Source organism: Monodon monoceros, unplaced genomic scaffold, assembly GCF_005190385.1.
Source record: "Monodon monoceros isolate NGI ecotype Baffin Bay Population unplaced genomic scaffold, NGI_Narwhal_1 Super_Scaffold_11, whole genome shotgun sequence".
Taxonomy (NCBI): Eukaryota; Metazoa; Chordata; class Mammalia; order Artiodactyla; family Monodontidae; genus Monodon; species Monodon monoceros.
This window is the reverse complement of record NW_021703767.1, coordinates 55,810,302-55,824,646: the sequence shown is the minus strand read 5'-3', so window position 1 is coordinate 55,824,646 and position 14,345 is coordinate 55,810,302. Positions and strand designations below refer to the sequence as shown.

Sequence of the window (14,345 nt, the reverse complement as noted above, 5' to 3'; positions counted from 1 at the left end):
TTTAAAAATGATCACATTCTTAGATTTTATCCATTTACACTGCTTTCACCTGGTAATTGAAATTATCACCATTGACAGCACTTATGCTTCCTTTTCTTTCTGACTGCACTTGTATTATTATCATGATAATGACATTTTTTACATCTACAATGAAGTTTCTTGCTAAAATATCTCAGAGGATCTCACCTGTATTGCAAATAAAATATGAAAAAGCCAGCCCTTCTTCTTTTGTCTGGAATTAAATACAGTTGGATTCTTACACTTCGATTTTTCTCTGCCATACCAGAAGCAAGACCTCAAAACTCTCTTCATTAGTCTGTATATGTGTACATTAGAAGAAAGAGTAAGTTGTATCTAATGACTCTGATATTAAGACAGTGCAATCAGAATTAAACACAAGTTGTATTAACAACAGCAAAAAGAGTCTTTACACTTTTGAGACCATTAAGTCAGTTAGGGGGCTTTGTGTATGTCTGAGTAAGGTAAACAGAGTCCTGGTAGAAAGAAAAACTATGCTAATCCAGGTATTGAGGAGACTTAGGTAGCTAACTAGGCTATTGCCCATGATAACACAGAATGTTTTATGAATATATTTCTATTATTATGTCTAATTTTGATTTCCACATTTTAAAAAGAATAAGAAAAAATGAGTATATCTAAAGAAAGCTATGAACATGACGAAATAAAAGTATAACCTAAAAAGGGAAAGTAAAATTGTTCCTTTATAAGGAAAGAACCAGTAGAAACCTAACTCTCCTGAGGTTTGTTTTTGAAAGTTTGTCACCCTGAGACCTCCATCCGTCTTCCTTCTAGTCTCCAGTGTGCAGAACGATGTGGTTCTGAACTGGTAGGCAGGAAGCCCTAGGGGACCTTAGAGGGTGGCTTGGAGTCCTTGAATCCCTGGCTACCAGTGATTGTCTAAGATGGCATTATGTCTTGTACATGTACATGCTACAGTTTTTCAAATACGTATAGATGTAGTTGTGGGTAGTAAGATGTAAAATCACACAAAAGTATGATTAAATTCATGATTTATTTATTTATTTTTTGTCATCATGTATTTTCTCAAGTCGGGAGCAGGGGGTGGTTCTGAAATCATTTTTGCAGCTTAAGGAGATCCTCGTGGGAAGCAGCTGATATGGAACAAGCGAAAATGATGCGGCATTGTCAGGTGAAGTAATGACCTTACCATGAAGTTGGACCAACTCCGCAGATTCCTGGAGTCTGTGGAGTCTGCTGTGTTCACGGTAGAGTGGAGAAGGTAAGGTATTCTGACTGCAGCTGCCACCTACTTCTGCCATTGACTGTACTGTACCATGAGACTGACCCAACCCCACTCTGCCACATCTATGAGCCAAGAGAAAGAATGGCACTGGAAACACCTTCAGCACCACTGAAGACATCTTGCCTTGTTTCATCTCGGCTCAATTTTTTTGGTTTTTTTTTTTTTTTTTTTTTTTGCGGTTCGTGGGCCTCTCACTGTTGTGGCCTCTCCCGTTGCAGAGCACAGGCTCCGGATGCGCAGGCTCAGTGGCCATGGCTCACGGGCCCAGCTGCTCTGCAGCATGTGGGATCCTCCTGGACCGGGGCACGAACCCGTGTCCCCTTCATCGGCAGGTGGACTCTCAACCACTGCGCCGCTAGGGAAGCCCCCATCTCGCCTCAATTTAAATAGAGTTCTTTGGGAAGTGATCATATAGGCCTTCTCTCATCTCAAATGCACCACACATTCTCTAGCCATCATGGCAGTTCTTCCTGATAAGTGGCTGCTGGCCTCAAGAGTGTACAGGCTTCACTACCAGCTGATGGGAGTTGGCGTATCAGTTGAAACCAGTTTGCTATCCCTAACCCAGAGATGCCATAAATGATCACAGCATGAATCAGCTTAGCAAGAGTCTCATGTCTAGCTTAGCTAAGGTAATGACAAATAGGACAATATTCAACAGAGGAGGAGGTATGATCAACAGTCCTCTGAGAATGGATGTGTAAGTTCTATTTGAGATCTTTGAAAATAGAATATAATCATCTATTTAGATGCAGGGCTACCTGAAGGTAGGGACCTCATTTAAATACCTTCTCCATCTTAAGATTTACCTGGTGCTTTGATTTCATAAACTGTTTTAGGTTTCCTTATTTTGATTGAAAACATCAAAGCTTTGCTTTGGTAGTTTATTACTGAATTTTATTACTTCTCCACTTGGCTAACTGATTCCCTAAATGTCATTATACATTCTATGAATAGATACGAAACTGACATCTAGGAGGCTGTTACATTTCTCCTCTTTTTAAGAGGCAAAATCTGTGTGAACTGCTCTTTTAGTTACTGGTTTTTGACAATTTTTTTAGTAAGTTATTGCACTAGTTCCCACTATTTTTCCCTGGTTTTAAGAGGCTTCTGAAAAATTAATCAAACTAATTTAAATGTTAGGAATCTTCTGAATACAGTACTCCATACATAGCAATAAATTAAATTTTCACAGCTTTTCTCAGATACTTATTCTAGAAATCAGGACTTTAATTGTGTGCATTGATCCCTGATTATTCCATTAATTTAACAAGCTTGTTGATTATTCAAACAAAAGTCTCAAGGTATGTATTCTATAATTTTAAATATTATAAATATTTCCTGTTTATAAATATAAACTAAATTTTAAAATCAGAATACCTTGAGGTTGTTAAAATAATATAATTATGAAATTAATAAATTTTGGTTTACCTACATAACATTCTCCATTGGGTGGAAATACTAAGATGTATTTTTAAAAGTCAAGTACTTTTTCATATTTTGAAATTTCACTTTTTTGCTCTTAATTGACTTCTTGATGAAAGGGCAATTTAAAAACCTTCATTAATACACATTAACAAAAAATAGTTTGTTAAAACCATATATTAAAAATATCCATAATTGTATACCACTTCATATGTTAAGGCCAACCTAGTTTAATAAATTTTATTATTAATTTTACTATTTCTTGCCAGACTAGGATAGACAAGAATTTTTTTCTAGGTTTATTGGGCTATAATTGACAAAAAAAAATCATGTATGTTTATAAAGTGAACAACATGATGATTCATGAAATACTTGTGAAATATTTACCACAGTCAAGTTAATTAAAACATCTGTCACGTCACACAGTTACCTTGTTGCATGTGTGGGGGGTAAGAATGCTTAAGATCTACTCTCTTAGCAAATTTCAGGTATGCAATATGGTATTATTAACTATAGTCACCATGCTGTACATTAGATCCTCAGAACTTACTGAGTTTATAACTGAAAGCTTGTACCCTTTGACCAACCTCTCCCCATTACCTCTGGCCCACAGTTGCCAGCAACCACCATTCTACTTTTTGTTTTTATGAATTCAACTTTATTATTATTATTTTTAGATTCCACATATAAGTCATATCATATATTGTTGTCTGGCTTATTTCATTTAGTAGTAATGACCTCCACATTCATTCTTATAGCAAATGGCAGGATCTTCAACATTTTTGGCTAAATAATATTTTATTCTCTCTCTAGCGCACATGTGCACAGACACACACACCATTTTCTTCAACCATTCAACCATCGTTGGACACTTAGGTGGTTTCCATATTTCCATATCTTGCCTGTAGTGACTAATGTTGCAATGAACATGGGAGTGCAAATATCTTCTCAAGATACCGATTCCATTTTCTTCAGATATATACCCAGAAGTGGGTTTCTGGATCATATAATAGTTATATTTTTAATTTTTGAGGAAACTCCATACTGTTTTCCATAACGCTCATACCAATTTACATTCCCACCAACAGTGCACAAGGCTTCCCTTTTCTCCACATCCCCAGCATTTGTTTTATCTTCTCTTTTTGATAATAGCCATCCTAACAGGTATGAAGTGATATCTTATTGTGGTTTTGATTTGCACTTCCCTGATTATTCGTGATGTTGAGTACGTTTTCATGTACCTGTTGGCCATTTGTATGTCTTTTTTGGAAAACTGTCTATTCAGGTCTTTTGCCCATTTTTCAGTAAGAGTTTTTTTGTTGTTGTTATTCAGTTGTGTGAGTTCTTTGTACATTTTAGGTATTAACCCCTTATCATATAAATTACTTGCAGATATTTTCTCCCCTTCTGTATGTTACCTTTTCATTTTTTTGATTGTTTCATTTGCTATATAGAGACTGCGGTTTGATATAGTCCCACTTATTTTTTTTTTTTTTTTGCTTGTGCTTTTAGTGTCATATCAAAAAAAAATCATCACCCAGACCAATGTCAAGGAGAGCTTTTTGTATGTTTTCTTCTAGGAACTTTATGGTTTCAGGTCTTACAATTAAGTCTTTAATTCATTTTGGGTTAATATTTATGAGTGGTATAAAATAATTTCATTCTTTTGTGAGTATATCCAGTTTTCCCACCATTTATTGAAAAGAATGTTCTTTATGTATGTTCTTGGCACCCTTGTCAAAGATTAGTTGGCTATATATGTGTAGGTTTATTTCTAGGCTTTCTATTCTATTCCACTGGTCAATGTGTCTGTTTTTATGCCAGTCCCGTACTGTTTTGATTACTATAGCTTTGTTATAACTTGAAATTAGGAAGTGTGGTGTCTCCAACTTTGTTCTTCTTTCTCAAGATAGCTTTGACTATTCAAGGTCTTTGGTGGTTCCACGCAAGTTTCAGTATTTTTTTTTGTACTTCTATGAAGAATGTCATAGTAATTTTCATAGGGATTGCATTGAACCTATAGATTGCTTTGAGTAGTATGGACATATTCTTTCAATCAAATATTCTCTCAATCAAAGAACACAGGATATCTTTCCATTTATTTATGTCTTCAGTGTTTTTCGTCAGTCAATAGATTTCAGTGTATAGGTCTTTCATCTCCGTGGTTAAATTTAATCCTAAGTATTTTATTGTTTTTGATACTATTGTAAATGAAATTGCTTTCTTAATTTCTCTGTCAGATAGTTCATTGTTAGTGACAGAGATGCAACTGATTTTTGTATGTTGATTTTGTATCTTGCAACTTTACTGAATTCCTTCTTTAGTTTTTTGGTGGAGTCTTTAGGTTTTGCATATATACTATTATGTCATCTGCAAACAGAGAAAATTTTAACTTCTTCCTTTCTGATTTGGTTGCCTTTTATTTCTTTTTTCATGACTAATTGCTCTGGTTAGGACTTCCAGTACTATGTTGAATAGAAGTGGCAAAATTGGATATCCTTGTCTTATTCCTGATCTTGAAGAAAAACTTTAACTTTTCACTGTTAAGTATGATGTTGGCTGTGGGCTTGTTGTCTATGGCCTTCATTATGTTGAGGTACATAGTTTCTATAATTCATTTGTTGAGAGTTTTTATCATAAATTGGTGTTGAATTTTGTCAAATGCTCTTTCTGTACCTATTGAGATGATCATATGATTTTTAGTCCTCATTCCATTAATGTAGTATGTCATATTTATTGATTTATGTATGTTGAACTGTTTTTGCATCCAGGGATAAATACCGCATGATCCTTTTATTGTTCTGTTGAATTTGGTTTGCTTTGTTTCGTTGAGGATTTTTGCATCTATGTTCACCAGTGATATTAGCCTATACTTTTCTTGCCTTATAATGTCTTTATCAGGTTTTGGAATCAGGGTGATACAGACCTCATAAAATGAGTTTGGAAGGGTGTCCTCCTCTTCAGTTTTTTGGAAGAGATAGAGAAGGATACGTATTCACTTCTTTAATGTTTGATAAAATTCACCACTGAAGCCATCTGGTCCTGGGCTTCTTATTTGTTGGGAGATTTTTAAAAAAATGTTTTATTGACATATAGTTGATTTACAATGTTGTGTTAGTTTCAGGTGTACAGCAAAGTGAATCAGTTATACATATACATATATCCAATTTTTTTTTTGATTCTTTTCCCATATAGGCCATTACAGAGTATCGAGTAGAGTTCCCTGTGCTATACAGCAGGTTCTTATTAGTTCCCTATTTTATATATGGTAGTGTGTATATGTCAATCCCAGTCTCCCAATTTATCCCTCCTGCCCCTTATCCCCTGGTAACTATAAGTTGGTTTTCTACATCTGTGATTCTACTTCTGTTTTGTAAATAAGTTCATTTGTACCCTTTTTATTACATTCCACATATAAGTGATATCATATGATGTTTGTCTTTCTGTGTCTGACTTACTTCACTCAGTATGACAATCTCTAGGTCCATCCATGTTACCATAAATGGCATTATTTCATTCTTTTTTATGGCGAGTAATATTCTGTTGTATGTATGTACCACATCTTCTTTATCCGTTCCTCTGTTGATGGACATTTAGGTTGCTTAGATGTCCTGGCTATTGTAAATAGTGCTGCAATGAACATTGGGGTGCATGTATCTTTTCAAATTATGGGTTTCTCTGGGTATATGCCCAGGAGTGGAATTGCTAGGTCATATGGTGGTTCTATTTTTAGTTTTTTAAGGAACCTCCATACTGTTCTCCATAGTGGCTACACCAATTTACATTCCCATCAACAGTGTAGGAGGGTTCCCTTTTCTCCACACCCTCTCCAGCATTTACTGTTGGTAGATTTTTTGGTGATGGCCATTCTGACCAGTGTGAGGTGATACCTCATTGTAGTTTTGGTTTGCATTTCTCTAATAATTAGTGATGTTGAGCATCTTTTCATGTGCTATTTGGCCATCTGTATGTCTTCTTTGGAGAAATGTCTATTTAGATCTTATGCCCATTTTTTGTACGGAAACACAAAAGACCCCAAATAACCAAAGCAGTCTTGAGAAAGAAAAATGGAGCTGAGGAATCAGACTTCCTGACTTCAGACTATACTACAAAGCTACAGTCATCAAAACAGTATGGTACTGGCACAGAAACAGAAATATAGATCAATGGAACAGGATAGAAAGCCCAGAGATAAACCCATGCACCTATGGTCACCTAATCTATGACAAAGGTGGCAAGAATGTATAATGGAGAAAAAGACAGTCTCTTCAATAAGTGATGCTGGGAAAACTGGACAGCTACATGTAAAAGAATGAAATTAGAACACTCCTTAACACCATTTACAAAAATAAACTCAAAATGGATTAAAGACCTAAATGTAAGGCCAGGCCCTATAAAACTCTTAGAGGAAAACTTTGGCAGAACACTCTTTGAAATAGCAGCAAGATCTTTTTTCATTGACCAACTAGAGTAATGGAAATAAAAACAAAAATAAACAAATGAGATCTAATTAAACTTAAAAGCTTTTGCACAGAAAAGGAAACCATAAAGAAAACAAAAAGACAACCCTCAGAATGGGAGAAAATATTTGCAAATGAAGCAACCAACAAGGGATTAATCTCCAAAATATACAAACAGCTCATGCAGTTCAATATCAAAAAAAAAAAAAACCCAATCAAAAAATGCTGGGAGATTTTTGATTACTGATTCAATCTTTTTACTCACTCTTGGTCTGTTCATATTTTCTGTTTCTTCATGATTCAGTCTTGGTAGTTTGTATGTTTCTAGGAATTTACCCATTTCTTCTTGGTTATATAATTTGTTGGCATATAATTGTTCATAGCAGTCTCTTAAGAGCCTTTGTATTGATAGTTCTGTTGTATCAGCTGTAATGTCCCCTCTTTCATTTCTGACTTTATTTATTTGAGTCTTCACTGTTTTTCTTAGCTAGTCTTATTAACAGTTTAACATTTTTGTTTATCTTTTCAAAAAGCAGCTCTTAGTTTCATTGATCTTTTCTATTGTTTTCTGTTCTCTATTTCATTTATTTCTGTTCTGATCTTTGCTCTTTTTTTCCTTCTGCTAACTTGGGCTTAGTTCTTTTTCTGCCTCCTTGAGGTATAAAATTAGGCTATTTGAGATCTTTCTTGTTTCTTAATGTAGGTGTTTATCGCTATGCACGGGTTTATTTCTGGGCTTTCTGTTCTGTTCCATTGATCTCTATTTCTGTTTTTGTGCCACTGCCATACTGTTTTGATGACTGTAGCTTTGTAGTATAGTCTGAAATCAGGCAACCTGATTCCTCCAGCTCTGTTCTTCTTTCTCAAGATTGCTTTGGCTCTTCAGGGTCTTTTGTATTTCTATACAAATTTTTAAATTATTTGTTTAGTTCTATGAAAAACCCCATTGGTAATTTGATAGGGACTGTATGGACTCTTTAGGTTGCCTTGGGTAGTATGGTCATTTTAACAATATTGATTCTTCCAATCCAAGAACATGGTATATCTTTCCATTTGTTTGTGTCATCTTCAGTTTCTTTCATCAGTGTCTTATAGTTTTCAGAGTATAAGTCTTTTTCCTCCTTAGGTAGATTTATTCCTAGGTATTTTATTCTTTTTGATGTGATGGTAAATGGGTTGTTTCCTTTGCCCTTTTGATTTCCTCTTTGACTCCTTGGTTGTTCAGTAGTCCATCATTTAATTTCTACCTATTTGTGAATTTTCCAGCTTTCTTCCTCTTGTTGATTTCTAGTTTCATTATGGTCAGAAAAGATACTTGATATGATTCAATCTTTGTAAATTTGTTAAGATTTATTTTGTGACCTAACATATGATCTATCCTGGAGAATATTCCATATGCATTTGAGAAGAATGTTTATTTTGTTGCTATTGGATGAAATATTGTGTGTATGTCTGTTAGGTCCATTTTATCTAATGTATAGTTCAAGTCCATTTTTTCTTATAATTTTATCTCTGGATGACCTATCCATTGTTAAAAGAAGGGTAATGCAGACTCCTACTATTATTGCATTGTGGTCTATTTCTCCATTTAGATCTGTTAATATTTGCTTAATATATTTAGGTGCTCTGATGTTGGGTGTATGTATTTACAATTGTTAATAGCCTCTTGATGAATCAGCTTCTTTATCGTTAAATAATAACCTTCTTTTTCTCTTCCTACAGTTTTTGACTTAAAGTATGTTTTGTCTGATATAAGTATAGCTACCCATGCTCTCTTTTGGTTTCCATTTGCATGGTATCTTTTTTTCCATCACTTCAATTTGAGCCTATCTGTGGCCTTAAAACTGATGTGAGTCTTTTATAGACATCATATAGTTGGGTCTTGGTTTTTATCTATTCAGTCACTTTACATCTTTTGATTGGAGAATTTAATCCACTTATATTTGAAGTAATTATTGATAGATAAGGATTTACTATTGCCATCTTATTAATTGTTTTCTGCCTATTCTGTAGTTCCTTTGTTTCTTTCTTCCTCTCTTGGTCTCTTCCTTTGTGATATGATAATTTTCTGTAGTATTATACTTTGAATCCTTTCTCTTTATCTTTTGTACATCTGCTATAGGTTTTTGCTTTGTGGTTATGAGGCATACATAAAACATGTTATAGTTATAACAGTCAATTTTAAGTTTACAACAACTTAACTTCTATCACATATAAAACTCAACTGTTTTACTCCCTCCCCCCACAAGCATTTTATGTTCTTTATTTCACAATTTACATATTTTAATATTGTGTATTCATTAATAAATATTGTAGCTATGGTTTTAATACTTTGTCTTTTAACCTTTATACTAGAGTTAAGTGATTTATATACCATCATTATAGAATTAGAGTATTCTGAATTTGACTATATACTTACCCTTACCAGTGAGTTTTATATTTTCACATTTTTAAGTTACTAATTAGTTTCCTTTCATTTCAGCTTGAAGAACTTCCTTTAGCATTTCTTGTAAGGCAGGCCTAGTAATGAACTCCCTCAGCTTTTGTTTGTTTGGGAAATTCTTTATTTCTCCCTCATTTCTGAAGGATAGCTTCAATACAGGTAATGTATTCATGGTTGGCAGGTTATTTTTTTCTTTCAGCACTTTGATTATATTATCCCACTCTTGCCTGATCTATAAGGTTTCTGCTGAAAAATCCACTGATAGGCTTTTGGGGGTTCCCTTGTATGGGAGGAATTTTTTTCTCAGGTTAGTTGTATAAATCTCTAGAGACTGAGTAACACATGAAAGAAAACAGACACTGGTGTGATATGTTTCCTCCTACTGCCGTTTCTCTGGCCAACTTACTTATCCACTTGCTGAAGCATCTACCTAGTCTTCAGGGTCCACTCCCTGGAAATTTGTTTTAATAACATATTAAAAATTATGCATATTGGAGTAGCTGCTATCTGAAGGAAAAAAAAAGTTCCATTGGCAGTTAGGAAAAGCAATTTCTGATTCCCACATTGAATATCTCTGGTTATTTCCTTTGTCCTGATATCTACTTTGAATAGTATAATATCTTCTATCAGTCCTGGTCATTAGATGTTGGGCTACTGAGTGTTCTCATTTATATCTTTGATAGCCAGTAATTCTTTAGTATTATTTAGTCTTATAAGTAAACATTAAGCTCTGAGTGTCAGCTACTGAAAGCAAGATCCTAAACATAGCCATTGTCTTCAAGGATTTCACTTTCTAGAGGGAAAATAGACATAAAGTGAACTGAAATGTAACGTGTAAGCATTGTAAGAGTGGTGTGACCACAGAGCAGGTATCACCCCACCCTTGAGAGGCATGTGCCTGTGTTTCTAACATGCTAGTAGTTTTATCGCTCTTAAAATGTTTATTTTGGGATTCACAGTTGATGTTCGTTTTATAAGTTTGCTGGGTTGTGTTAACTGTGATTAGTTAATATTTTCAGGGAGAGATGCTATTTCACTTCCATTTTCTCCCAAACAAAACATTAATGAGCTATTTTATCAAGAATGGCAGCAAGGTTTTTTGAGGGCTTATTAGGTGCACGTTGCTGAGCTCTGAGTTGAGGGCATGCATAGTGATAAAGCACAGTTCCTTGTTTGCAAAGGTGAGGTCTTCTTGGGGAAGTAACATTTAGAGAGAGAACAAATACAGAACAGCAGTAACTTAAATTTCTGCACAGCACTACTGTTTTTAATGCACCTTCATATTTATTCTTAGTGATAACCATGTAAGGCAAGTTATTGTTAACACTCACTTCATGGATAAGAAAATTTACTGGCTTTCCCGCAATTACACAATAAGTCTGTGGTAGACAGCACTCAAAGTCACCTGACTTTAATCTACAGCACTTCCTGCCTTGACATAATAAGAACTGAGTAGTTCATGTGAAAATCAGAGAACAAGGTCTCACGAGCCCTCTCCAGACACTAAAGAGTGTTTCAGGATCTGGTGTGCAGCGAAAAAGTGGAGTCTGGGCTGGGCCAATACCAAATGCTGAGCCAAGAGCAGAAAACCAAAAGTCTGAGTTGAGAAAAGCCCAAGAAGCAGAATCCAAAGGGAAATCTGAGGCAAGAGCTGGTAGGGATTTTGTGAAGAAACAAGGTAGGAGACCAGGGAATTTGTGAGGGTAGCTGTCAGCCCAGCTCAATTGCAAAGCCCCTTTTGAACACTGAGTTCCTTCCCTGCTGGTCTTAAAGGCACATAGCATTCTGAACCTAAATTTTAAAAGGTATAGGAAGGTGTAAAGACGTTTATTGGTATTTTGCCTGGATTACACAGTCAATTGTTAAGGTTGATGTAAGGCTGGCCCTATTTCGTGTATTTTATTTCCAAGGTATATATTTTAGAATATTACTCTTTGAACTTTGTACATTGATGAAATGTTCTGTATCTGCCACATTTCAATGCTCAGTAGCCACATGTGGTCAGTTGGTTACCATATTGGACAGAACGGTAAATGTGGGTGCTTTTTTCAAAAAAGTATTTTTAAAGTAATACATGCACATGTAAAAATACTCAAAGTGTTCAGAAAGTAAAAAAAGAAAAGTGAAAGTACCTTCCCCTGCCTTCCTCTCTACCTCTGTCCTTTCTCTAATGGTATCCACTATTAAAACTTTCTTTTGTGTCCTTTTAGGAAAAGAAAAGTGTGCCCTTCAAAATTTTATACGTATATGCTCTGTTTTTACATTACAAAAGCTGGTTATACTAGGTTTGCTGTTTTACATCTTTTAAAAAAATTATTATTAAAACTCTGTCTTGGAGATCTTGATGCAATAATATATTTAGCTCTAACTCTGTGTTTTAAAGTTTATCTAATGTTCCCTTGTTTGAAAATGGGATTTATCAGTTCCCTATTCTGGACTTTTACCTTGTTTCCAGGGTTTTTTTTTGTTTTTTTGTTTTCTATTCAAACAGTGCTATGATATATACGGCCATTGTGTTGTATGTTTGTAGGGAAGATTCCTAGCAGTGCAATAGCTGGATCAACAGATAAGAATACAGCCTCTTAAGGAGGACTCCTGAATGGGCCTCCATGACAAGTACTGTTCTAAGCAAGGAGGAAGTTTAGAATCTAGGGCAAGGGTAGGGCATAAATAAGAGACTGGAAGAGAAGGGAACCAGAGATAAAATAGAAACTCTGACTGTGAGACAAGATGATAAATATTTGTATCAATAGTCTTAAGGGTGGCTTTTAAGTTTAATCAGTGCAGTCTCTCCTAGGAGTATTTAAGAAAAAAGTTTTAAGTGTCAATGTATTTTATTGCAACAATAAAAGTGCGTATTATTTTTATAACTGCAATTGTGTTCAGTTTTATTATAAAGATGTTGCATATTTCTTACATATAGTTTGGAAAAATGTAAGAAAGTGTAAAGCAGAAAACAAATTTCACCCATACTCAGAGGAAACCAGTGTCAAATATTTTAATCACATTTTTGTATATGTATTAGTTTTTACATTTTCGAGATCATATTGTATATACATGTGTTTATATCCAAATTTCCCTTTGCTTATCATCTTTATCTTACTGATTTTATTTTCTTTCATTATTCTTTGCCTGCTTTTTTCTTTCTTTTTTTTTAAGGTAATAGAAATCTAACATTGTTTTGGAATGAACTTGGATACCTGAATAATAAGGGCATGGAGAAATCTTCAGATTCTATTCAATATCAAAGAAGACAGGCTATGGCCATCCCATTCATTATTCAGTGTGGTGAGTGTTAAATTTCATTCCAATTAGCAAACTTTTAGTGAGAGCCTAATATGCAAGTTGTTGTGTTAAAAAATAGGGCATGAGGAAGACAAAGGTGGGTAAGACAGGGTTTTCGCTTCTAAGGAGATTAGGGTCTAGGAGAAAGGTTAAGATGAGTATGAAAATAATTGTAATAGAGGTGAAAATAGTGTAAATGATGTAAAAGAGGCCCAAGTTGTTTGAGGGTTCAAAGAAAGGGGAGAGGAGGAGATTAAAGCAAGGCTTCATGACAGAGGTAGCTTTGCCATGGTGTTTAAAGTAGACTTTTGAAGGGCAGAGACGTAGCTGGAAATCTGTGTTAATATCAGGTGTATACTTCAGCTAATATTTTTGTGGGGGATAATAGAAACAGTCATTTTTCTATTTTTAATACTTAACACTATGTTAAATAAGAGTAGGTACTTAGTAATTGACTACTGACTGAATGAATGATGAATAAATAACAAAAGACAAAACTGTTAGGTTGAGTAAACATGTTAAACGGCCTTGAATGCCAGGATAAGGAGTTTTTACTTTAATAAGCAACGGAGAGGCACCAGAAGTTTTTCAGAAGGAGAGTGATATCACTGAAGTATTGAACACTTATTATGTGTCTCTACTGTCTGCAGGGAATCGGCCATTCAGTGGGGAAGGTGGTCAAGCAAACAAAATATCACCCTGTAGCTATTTACACAGGGCCAAGGGAACACCTCCCCAGCCTTGAGCCTTTGGTGGTCCAAAGAGGACCTGACTGGTTAGATGTCACTTGTAGTAAGGTTGCTGTGGCAGCTTAGTGCAGGATGATTTGGAGGAGGGCTAGAGCAGAGGTTGGGTGAGACCTCTGATGAGACTACTGGCATAATCCAGGATCCAGGTGAGAAACTGTAAATGTCTGAATAAAGGCATGGCAGTGAGATTTAAGAGGAACACAAATGACAGACAGATGCTTAGAAGGTATAACTGAGGAAATTGATGACTATATGCAACAGCCTATTGGATGATAATATTACTGGCTAAAAATGACAGTGTTTTTGATATGTGCAAGGTACTGTCAGAATCCAATCTCCAGTACCTGAGAGCTGTGTGAAACTGGGTAAATTCCTTAACTTCTCTAAGCCTCAGTTTTCTTATTTATAAAATGAGGTTAGTATTTGTAGTTACATCATGAAGTTTTGTGAAAATACAATTAGTTCGCACATGTAAAGTTTACTAAGTGCTTGGGATAGTGTATTAGGGTTCTCCAGAGAAAGAGAACCAATAGGATAGATAGATTTATGGACGGATGGATGGATAGTTAGATAGATATTAATTATAGGAAATTGGCTCACATGATTAAGGAGGCTGACAACTCCCAACATCTGTAGTCAGCAAGCTGAAGACCTAGAAGAGCCATTGGTTTAATTCCAGTTTGGGTCTTAAGGCCTGA

The 14,345-nt window shown here is 35.1% G+C and overlaps 1 protein-coding gene across 1 annotated transcript in view; it reads left to right on the top strand.

Annotated features, from left to right (window-relative positions):
- Positions 1–14,345, top strand: part of MORC1 (MORC family CW-type zinc finger 1) — a 179,188-nt gene that overhangs the window by 83,420 nt on the left and 81,423 nt on the right. Inside the window, exon 15 of the mRNA XM_029214773.1 lies at positions 12,773–12,901. Within this exon, the coding sequence (XP_029070606.1) occupies positions 12,773–12,901 (129 nt within the window). The remainder of the gene's footprint in view (positions 1–12,772; positions 12,902–14,345) is intronic.